Source organism: Argentina silus, assembly GCF_951799395.1.
Source record: "Argentina silus genome assembly, chromosome: 11".
Taxonomy (NCBI): Eukaryota; Metazoa; Chordata; class Actinopteri; order Argentiniformes; family Argentinidae; genus Argentina; species Argentina silus.
Window position 1 is genome coordinate 16661872 of NC_139665.1, and position 10423 is coordinate 16672294.

General features: G+C 43.4%; 2 protein-coding genes across 2 annotated transcripts in view; one reads left to right on the forward strand and one right to left on the reverse strand.

Moving 5' to 3' along the window:
• Positions 1-1694: 1694 nt before the first annotated feature.
• Positions 1695-6551, forward strand: rbbp4 (retinoblastoma binding protein 4). The gene is made up of 12 exons (XM_083680483.1): positions 1695-1806; positions 2315-2462; positions 3028-3173; positions 3434-3607; positions 3776-3891; positions 3990-4150; positions 4333-4459; positions 4720-4797; positions 4897-4973; positions 5175-5232; positions 5453-5563; positions 5673-6551. The coding sequence occupies exons 1-12, from the start codon at positions 1791-1793 to the stop codon at positions 5733-5735; spliced, it is 1275 nt and encodes a 424-aa protein (XP_083536609.1). The 5' UTR covers positions 1695-1790; the 3' UTR covers positions 5736-6551.
• A 1226-nt stretch (positions 6552-7777) lies between these two features.
• The window catches only part of sync (syncoilin, intermediate filament protein), a 5561-nt gene continuing 2915 nt past the window's right edge, over positions 7778-10423 (reverse strand). The window contains exons 2-6 of the mRNA XM_083679811.1: positions 10191-10423; positions 9845-10062; positions 9443-9650; positions 8768-8892; positions 7778-8645 (exon numbers count right to left, since the gene is read on the reverse strand). The exon at positions 10191-10423 is cut by the window's right edge and continues 1337 nt beyond it. Of these exons, the coding sequence (XP_083535937.1) occupies positions 8588-8645; positions 8768-8892; positions 9443-9650; positions 9845-10062; positions 10191-10423 (842 nt within the window). The 3' untranslated portion in view covers positions 7778-8587. The remainder of the gene's footprint in view (positions 8646-8767; positions 8893-9442; positions 9651-9844; positions 10063-10190) is intronic.

Below are 10423 nucleotides of genomic sequence, written 5' to 3' on the forward strand. Positions count from 1 at the left end.
AAATACAGAAATACCTCATGTACATAAGTATTCAGACCCTTTGCTATGACACTTGAAATTAGCTAAAATACAACAATGTCATCAACAAATCACTCAGTTTGAGTTGAGTCCATCGTAATACAAGGATAATAGTTCGTGTAATTTTGGAATTAATATCTTTGTTTTTATAGGGTCTCTGATTTGCAAGGAATCAATTACAATGTACTTATGTACATTTCTGTATTTCAATTTGAATAAATTTACTAAAATTTCTAAACTTGTTTTTGCTTTGTCATTCAGGGGTATTGTGTGTGGATTGATGGCAAATTCTTTAAATTTAATCCATTTTAAATTGAGTCTATAACACAAGAAAATGTGGAAAAAGTGAAGGGGTCTGAGGTCTTTCCGAAGGCACTGTTAGTGCTACCCGGCGTTGTAACAACTAGCTAACAAATCAACTCGCATTGGGGATCACTTTTAATTACTTAAACCTAACTAACCTACGAATACTGTTATGGCAAACTCAGACTAACTAGACTTACACAATATGGTATTGTCAGTCACTAAAATAAACGTTATTTGTACAGGACAGGTATCTATGGAATTCAACAGTCCCGACTTTGTCCCGTCTCTCTTTTCCTACTCAACCCAGTGTGAAACCAACAAAGGCGATGCAAAACTTGAGAGGTAAATATGGTCACTTTTGCCTGATTTGTTGCTCACTGGGATCACATAGCATTCCTTAAAGTGCATAGAAGGTATGGTGAGTCATTTAATGTCACTATCTTTTTGTCAAGATTATCTGTTACTCAAGTTTGGACAGATCGTATCTGTTATGTCTGCATTGTCTTGTGAAGCCCTTTGAGGCATGCTGTGTGATTTACACTTGACTTGATTTGGGGACATTATAAACTTCTGTGGTCAACCGAGCAAATGAACTGTTTTGTACTGACTGTTCTCTGAGTATCAGATGTAAGAGCAAAAGAAAAAGGAATGAAACCACCCACAGACCACCAGATGATGGACACCAGTCTACAGAAGTTATGGATGAGGTTGCATTGGAATCCACAGTTGCTTGCCTGTCCCCAAATGATTGCAGAATGGAGCCTGGTGCTGGTCCTTGCACTGGTAAGAACCTCTAACATCTTAATTACTGTAGGACAGTCACTAATAGGATTAAATAAGATCATCCCGTTTATATATTTGTTCAATTCAGCTGAACTGTGTTGTGTGAAAGTATATGAACATGATTCTGTTTGGCACATACAGTCTAAATGTCTGAAAACATCTCGTGTGACAAATATGCAATAATAGAGAAAATCAGCAAGGGGGAGAATACTTTTTCATAGGAATGTACTTTTAAAGATGCACAGGTACTTTTTCATAGGAATGTACTTTTAAAGATGCACAGTCACGTTTGTTTCAGTTGAGATTATTTGGATTAAATGCTTATGTTCTGTATGTGTTTTTTTAAATCACTGTCAGCGTAGCCTTTTCCCAGGTATGAAAAATACAGGGGTAGTGACCAGCAGTAGTGCATCAATGATGGTTGTAGTGACACAATGTCATGTACTGTCGCCCTCTACTGGCTGCCAACTGTAACTGAAATCTGTCAGAGAAATGGGCGGTGTTGTCTTTTGTCATTGGTAACGAAACGCCTCTTTGCCTGTCGGGGTTGGCGCGAACGTATCCACGGACGGTGTGCTGGAGTGAGACACAAAGCAGTCAGTCTATCAGCTAGCTAATTAGCTCGCTAACTATCAGTATTTATTGGAACTGCTATCTACGCGTTTACCGTCTATTGTGCTACAATGGCAGACAAGGAAGGTAATGTTTTTTTATTTTATTTTTTTTATTTTTTTTATTTTTTCCTACTATGTTTTAGTAATTAAAAGAGCTTTGCTGGATTAGTAGTAGCTAACCAGCTAGCTCAAGATTTAAGGCATGCTTGCCAGTCCGCTACTAGCTATGGATGCTAGCTAACGCAGAAGACAATTCTTTATGCCGATCTGGTGACATTCCTCTGGTTCTCCAAGTTAGCTAGCTATGCGTCAATAAATCCGCTGGTTGAATTGTCAAAACAGGCAGTTTTGCTTCTGGTACTTGAACCAGAAATTGAGACGCTCTAATATTTTAATTCAGCAAGCTAGATTATGTTTGGGCTATATTATTTGTCCAGCTGTCAAAATCCCTCTTCCGCCTACATGCATTTTAGAGTTTAACTTTGATAGTCTATTAATGTCAATACTTTCATTCATAACTATTTATTTGAGGTTTTTACACAACATCCCTTTATTCAGCCAAATACTCTCTCTTTACCTCTGTCCGTGTGCAGGTGCGTTTGACGATGCAGTGGAGGAGAGGGTTATCAATGAGGAGTACAAGATCTGGAAGAAAAACACTCCATTCCTCTATGATCTGGTCATGACCCATGCCTTAGAGTGGCCCAGTCTCACTGCACAGTGGCTGCCTGATGTAACAAGGTAAGAGATACGCATACACAGGTGAAGGTAGCCAGATAGTATCCTCCTCTATACAGTCCGATGGACAGATAGTCAGAGACTTTGTCATGTATCGAAATAAAAATTAGCCTGCCAAGTCACAGTTTAAGTACATTTTCACTCACTCTAATTGTTGCTCTGGTGGTTGTCTTCTTTGGCGGGCCTAAAGCTTGCCAAGTGTGCCTTTAAAAAAAAAAATAAACATGCTTTTAACGACTCAAGGGGTATACCATGGAAGCGGGCTAACGTTAGCTCCTACTCGGGATTTTGCCAAAGTTAGCTCGCCCTTTACTTATTATTAAATTACTTTGCAAGAGAAATGTGGCAAGCTTGATGCCTGTCAAAGGATACAACCACCGTACGAACCATCAGTCAGTGAAAGAAGGAGTTTATTAAAAACTGTTTCTTGGTAATTTTTATTTTGATAAATGACAAAGTGTCAGACTCTATCTGTCCATAGGACTGTATAGAGAAGGATGCTATCCAGCTAAATATTGTTTTTATTGTTACGAAGTACAACACACTCATATTCGTTGGTTCCTCTCAGGCCTGAGGGGAAGGATTTCAGTGTGCATCGGCTGGTGCTGGGCACTCACACGTCTGATGAGCAGAACCACCTGGTCATTGCCAGTGTACAGCTGCCAAATGATGACGCCCAGTTTGATGCTTCGCACTACGACAGCGAGAAAGGAGGTGAGACACACACACACCAATGGAAAGACATTGACTGACGCACACGGTCAGACCCATTCAGGCTAACACAGTCACATCACATACATTTCATGCACTTTAACAACGACAAGAGAAGTTGATTGAGCCTGGAAAGACCTCACAGACAGACAGACTAACACACACACACACACACACACACACACACACACTCCCATTCACACATACATTGCCAACGTTAATTATGACAATAACGATCTCCATATTTCTCTCGACTCTTGCAGAGTTTGGTGGTTTTGGCTCGGTGAGTGGAAAGATAGAGATTGAGATAAAGATTAACCATGAGGGGGAGGTGAACAGAGCACGCTACATGCCCCAGAACCCCTGCATCATCGCTACCAAGACCCCCACCAGCGATGTGCTCGTCTTCGACTACACCAAGCACCCCTCCAAACCTGGTAAGTGTTTAAACTTTAACCCTTAACGTTTTGCACCAACAACAAAAAAACGCTCGTGTTCTGCCTCAGACAGACCTCATCAGAAATTCTACTTAATCTTGTGGAAAACGGACACAACAAGACCATATTTTATCGGCCAGCCCTAACGTGTGGTCCTCTCTCCCACAGACCCCTCAGGAGAATGCACTCCTGACCTGCGACTGAGGGGGCATCAGAAGGAGGGCTATGGTCTCTCCTGGAACCCCAATCTCAGTGGCTGCCTGCTCAGTGCGTCGGATGACCATGTAAGAAACACACACACACATCATGGATTATCCCAAGGAAAGGAGATAGTTGAACAGGACCTGGAGGAAATAACCTCTCTCTCTCTCTCCCTCTGAAGACCATCTGTCTGTGGGACATCAGTGCTGTGCCTAAAGAGGGGAAGATAGTGGATGCTAAGACCATCTTCACTGGTCACACTGCTGTGGTTGAGGACGTCTCCTGGCACCTGCTCCATGAGTCTCTCTTCGGCTCCGTTGCTGACGACATGAAACTCATGATGTAAGTCGAAGCCTGTCCCTATCTGGTTTAATTCTATCCAGAATTTCCATTATGTGACATTTTTCATTGACAATTCCCTATTACAGATTCTGTTGTCATTGTAGTTCAGCCCTTCTGATCCTGCTCTCTCGCTCTCTCCTTGTCTTTATCCCCACCCCCTTTTCTTTCTGTCTCTCTCTCAGCTGGGACACTCGCTCCAATAACATGTCTAAGCCTAGTCATGCAGTGGACGCTCACACAGCTGAGGTCAACTGCCTGTCCTTCAACCCCTACAGTGAGTTCATCCTGGCCACCGGCTCTGCAGACAAGGTGACACAACCGTCTACGGCAGTTTGTGTAGCTCTCCTGACTGCTTTATACTAAAGTGTACTGTATTTCAGACTGTATTTTATTTTATTTTTTTCTTAATAAAAGTTCTAAACATGTCTTGACGAGAGGAGCATATATACCTAACTCAAAACAAAACAAACGGTATACCGCCCAGCCCTATGGGGAAGCACTGAACATGGCAGGCATGTTTTTAACTCTCTCTCTCTCTCTCCCTCCCTCACTTTCTTTCTCTCTCTCAGACTGTGGCCCTCTGGGACCTGCGGAACCTCAAACTGAAGCTGCACTCCTTTGAGTCACACAAGGACGAGATCTTCCAGGTAGGCTGGAGTTTCAGTCCCCCTCCCCCCCACTAACGCCATAGAGCCTAGCACTTCCTGGTCCTCTGATCTAATTTGATCTCTAATTGGTTGGTGCAGGTACAGTGGTCGCCCCATAACGAGACCATCCTGGCATCCAGCGGCACGGACCGACGCCTCAATGTCTGGGACCTCAGGTAAGCCCAGTACCACACTGTAGTTCACGGTTAGGGGGCAATTCACCTCACGTCTTTTCCAACATGGTTAGGTGGAGTTGATGGGGCTACCATCTTAACACAGTCTCTTTCCTTGCCATTCCTTAATTTGTGAATATTATCTGTAGTCATGTCTTAGTGTCCGTGGTGACCTTTGAAAACCATTGCTGTGTGTGTATGTAGTAAAATTGGAGAGGAGCAGTCACCAGAGGATGCAGAAGATGGCCCTCCAGAACTTCTGGTGAGTTTTATTAAAGTGTCATTGGCAGTTTTTTTTAAGGACTGAATCGGTTATATTGTAAACTCATTAATGATTGAGAGGCCATTATATGCTTTCTCAATATGTCTGGTTTTCTATCGACTTGTCTCGCTTTCTTTTAACTTTTCAGTGTTTCTCTGTTTTTTGAAAAGCGCTTTGACAATAGAATCGGTCATTATTCTCACTTCCCAACTTTACCCAGTTCATCCATGGAGGCCACACAGCTAAGATCTCAGACTTCTCCTGGAACCCCAATGAACCCTGGGTCATCTGCTCCGTATCGGAAGACAACATAATGCAAGTCTGGCAGATGGTGAGACACACACACACCCTTTCTGCTTAAGGTCAGACTTACAATAAAGCAATACCTCTAGGACCATGTAGACCAAACTCTCACTCACAAACTGTCTCGCTTCATCCAGGCAGAGAACATCTACAATGATGAAGACCCAGAGGGAGCAGCTGACCCAGAGGTCACAGCATAAGGGGCAGACGTGACCCCTCTCTCTCCTCTCCCGTTCCACTCTGCCACCTCGTTCCACACCCAGGGGTTCATCTCCACAGTTTAAAACTGCTTCCTCTCCTTTCTCCTCCTTCCTATCCTTGCTGTCAGTGAGAATGGAAGGATAAGTGAAAGTAATTGTTTGCTAGCTGGGGAATTTGTTCTCTCAAGTCCGGCTCTCATATCAGTCCAGATGAAGAGACCAGAGATGATTTGGAGAATTGAAATTGAGAAGAATTGAGAAGTCCCAGTTGGGAGTACATTTAAAATGCATACTTCCTCCCTTTTTTGAGGTAATCACTGAGCCAACACTTTGATTGGTGAAAGGACTTTTATTACATAGCGCTCACAAGATCAGTGATTACCCCACAGAGGGGAAAGAATGATGCATTTTCAAAGTGTTTGAACCAGACCACATCCTCCTTCCTTCATCCTCTCCTCTTCCTTGTCTTCCCTGACCAGTCTGTGGCCCAATAAGCTGCTCTATAAAGTCACTCTTCCCTCACCTCTTGCTCTCTTGTGGTCTAAAAGAGTAATTTATTGTCAAAGGAATCTCTCTCTCTCTCTCTCCCTCTCTCCCAGGTCTGGTTTTATATTGTATTATAAAAAGAGTATTTTTCTAATCTTTTAATTGGCGTCCCCCTTGTTCTATGATAAGAAGTGACGTGTATGCTGTCACCAAGCTTTTACTCATTGGAAACAAATTGAACATTGATCTCTGTCTCAGTGCCTCCTAAGATTCTTGCTGGAAAAAAAAAAAAAAAAAAAAGGAGTCACCTACCTCCTAGAAAGAAAAAAAAAAAAAGTCAGTGTATTTGATGCTTTGTGCATGTAGGCCTCTGGCCTAACACTTTTAGATGCATTAGAAAGTTGCATTGACAGCAGGTTGGTAATCAGTAAGCATAAGCAAGCTGACAATTGTTCATTGATTTTTAGTAACAATGAAAATGTGGCACTGACGCACCCACTGGTTGCTGTTTTCAACATGACTGATGTATGTTTGATTCGGCAGACGTGTGGCATGAAGTTCCCTTAACTACTCAAGTCTGAGTTGAATTGGTGGTAGGTGTTGGATCAGTATCCGACTTTGTGGCATTTATAAAGTCTGAATTCTAATGTTAGCTAATTGAAGTTGCTATCTTTGGAAAACCCTGCCTAGTTACTAACACCAGTTTCCTGAACATCTGTTACTGGTTTCATACCTCTCGCTGTATTTAGCTACTATAGCTGATGTGTTGTCTGTTAAATGTTGTATTTTTTAATATTGTATAATGTCCCTTTTCATGTCCTATCTCCTTTCTATATTCAATTGTACAGTCGTTGCCTTCTCAATAAAATGTTTTTTCATCAAACTTGTCAACTTCAGAACACTCAAAGGCATAATTTTTTGTAAATTTCTGTTAAGTCAAATTCAGTTTTTGAATCGAAATGTCATGCGATGTTTTAGTGTCTGTATATAGAAGGAACTATATACTATATATTCACCAGGGGAGGCTGGTGGAGGTAGAAATCGAAGGATTGGTTCATTGTAATGCATGGAACGGAATCAAATAAGTAAGGATGGCTGATTCCGTTCCATGCATTACAATGAGCCAGTCCTCCGATTTCTACCTCCACTAGCCTCCACCAATGACCACTGTTAGAAGTTTATAGTTGATTACACAGATGTTAAAATATGCAGTGTCATGCTGTATACTGGTCAGACCGCTACTATGTTGAGTCTAGGGTGACGTTTTCCACTTCTGTCCCCTGGGCTCACTCAATTCGTCTCCCACGTTGTTTAGAAATTCCACTGTGTTGCCCTTATATGCACACCCCTACACCTCTCTTTGCTCTTACTCAGAACAGTTAACTCATCACCAGCACACAGTTAAACAGAAAGTCACAGCACAAAGCCTTTAATCATGGTGCCCTCTACAAACAATAGAGTCCTGTTTACACTGTTCCAGAACATTCTGGTCTTGAATCATCTTTGCATTCCGTAACTCTGGAGTACTGCTCTATTCTATTCCACATATATTTGTGTTCTGGAACCTTCCTCTGAGGATGCAGCCCAGTGGTCTGGGCTGTCCGTGTACCAAACACGTTTGAAGATTCCTTATCTTGTTTTTTCTTGATTGAAATCTACCTATTCAATAGCACATGACCTTATCCTGATGTTTAAAGGGGCGGTTTCCTGGACACAGATTAAGACTAATCCTAGGCTAAATGTAATCTTTGAACTGGACTAACTGCAATAAAAATCTCAGACATAGTTTAAAATAGTCTCAGACTTTCCCAAATCTAGATTTGAAAGGTCTGATTTTCAGAAGGAAGATTAGAGCTAATTTAGATCTAAGTGAAGTCTTAAATTAGACCTGGCCAGAGGCAGGATTCATTTCAGATTAGTGCATTGTCAATGGCAATGTTGGGAAATGACACATGAACACCACAGAGGGCAACTGTTTTAGACAAGCAATCTAGTCCAGGATTAAAAGGCTTCATCTGCTTTTACATTTCTGTTGAATTAATGGAAACAGTAGTTCAGGTTTTGCACAGTTAGCTTCAATTGTTTGTTTATTTAAAATTAACAAACGATTTTGAACGTTTTCTTTTCATCTCCCTCCATTGTTTGGCCTAGCCCTGATTAATTAATCTCTGTCCAGGAAACCGCCCAAAAGTCTCGAGTATACATTGTTGTTGATGAATCCTGTCCACATACATGTGAATATAGATTTTGAATCCCATCAACAGATTTCACAATAACATGGGAAGTTACTCTGTTTATTAGTTGAGTAAAAGTAGTTTGTCTTTTACCTAAACTGCATCCTGCATCTTAACTCAGTAGGGAAGCAGTCAGGTTTTCTCTTTCTCTGCAGTCAGATCACATTTACTACAGTCTTCAATGATGCCCCTGCAAGGAGATGAAATTGTCAAATTATGGTCAGTGTTGAATTATAGTCAGTGTTGATTGTGGCCCAGTTTAACAGCCATTGGATGCCATGTTAAGAGTAGGGTAGAGAAACTGAGTCCCACCTGTAAAGGGAGAGCTGTTTTGTAAGGCTATCTTTCAGCTCCTCCATCTCTTTGGTTTTCCTTTTCTGGATCTGTAGCTCCATCTTCAGCTCTCTGCTGCTCTCCTCCATCCTGTCCACTGTGTTCTGTGGAGGGAAATGTTTTATTCAGGGTTTTTTTTCTTCTTAAGCCTAACATTAACATACTTCTGTCCATACCTCTTCTTCCATCATTTACTCCCCCTCTTTGACTGACTCTCCATCAGTTGACCTGGAGAATAGTTGCAGGGGAGAGGAGAGGGGATGAATGAGCCAATTGAAAGCAGGGGAGGATTAGGTGGCCATGATAGTACAAGGGCCAGATTGGGAATTTAGCCAGGACACCAGTGTAAACACACCTACTCTTGTGATAAGTCCCATGGGATCTTTAACAATTCAGTCGGGATCTTAGTTTAATGTCTCATCCAAAAGACGACATCCTCTGCAGGGCAGTGCCCCATTCAGGTCCCTAAGACCAGAGGGAGGAGTGCCACCTACTGGTCCTCCAACACCACTTCCAGCAGCTTGTTTTGGTCCCCCCATCCAAGGAGCCCCTTCTTAGCTTCCCAGACAAGCCAGCAGAGGGATACAGGGTGGTGTGGCTGCTTCTTCCCTCTACCTCTCCCCCTCCAGACTCCCCCCTCCCCATCCCCCTTACCTTGTACTGTTCCACATCCTCCCTCCTCTGTCTCTCCATCAGTTTGAGTCTCTCCTCCAGGCAGGCTCTCTGGAGCCCCAGCCTTTGACTCTCCTCTCTCAGGGGCCCCAGACGGGCCCTCAGCTCCTGGGTCTGCTCCCGGGCCTTAACTAGACCCTCCGACGTCCCCTCCCTGCGCTTCAGCAAGGCCAGCAGCATGGGCTCATACCTGGGGGCCCGGCACAATAGACTTACAACTTGTAACTTCAGGTTTCATACTGAACATTTGGAATGAGGCCTGCAGAATCTTGACTGCATATTGGGGCATTGTACTCAACAGATGGATTGCGGACTCATATTGACCATCTAAGAAAACATGATATCTTCTCTGTGTGTGTGTGTTTGGTCTGTGGACACTAGTACCTCTCCTCCAGGGCCTTGCGGCCCCCCTGGATGTACTTCTGTATGTCCCCACAGGAGTTCCTCCTACACTGGGACAGCTCCTCCTGGGTGCTGGGAGCCTGGCTGGAGCCCTGGGTGGAGGTGATCTGGTCCTGCAGGGTGGACAGGTGACTCTGGTGGGCTGAGCGGAGCTGGGACTCCTCCTCAGTCAGCTGGAGAACCAGGGCCTTTAGTTCCTCCTGGGAGATTGACAGAGGAGAATTCTTTTTAGTTTTTTAAAATGTTATACGGATGGTAAATAATGTCTATGATTTGACAAGCTATGTGGAGCTTTCATTTTTTTAATCTACTTCATCGATATAGTCACCTCTTCCTTGTTGAGTCTGGCCACCTCGCATTGCTGCGTCCCCAAAACCATCTGGTTGTGAGCGCATTCCCTGGCCACAGCGAACAGCCTCCTCTTCAGTCTCCTCGTCTCCTCCTGCAGGCCCTGCCTCTCCAGACGCACACGCCTAAGCCTGCTCTCCTCCTCCCCTCTCTCCCCCCTCAGAATCTCTACCTCCCTCAGACGAGCCTCCCGCCTCCCATCCGCCTCCCTCC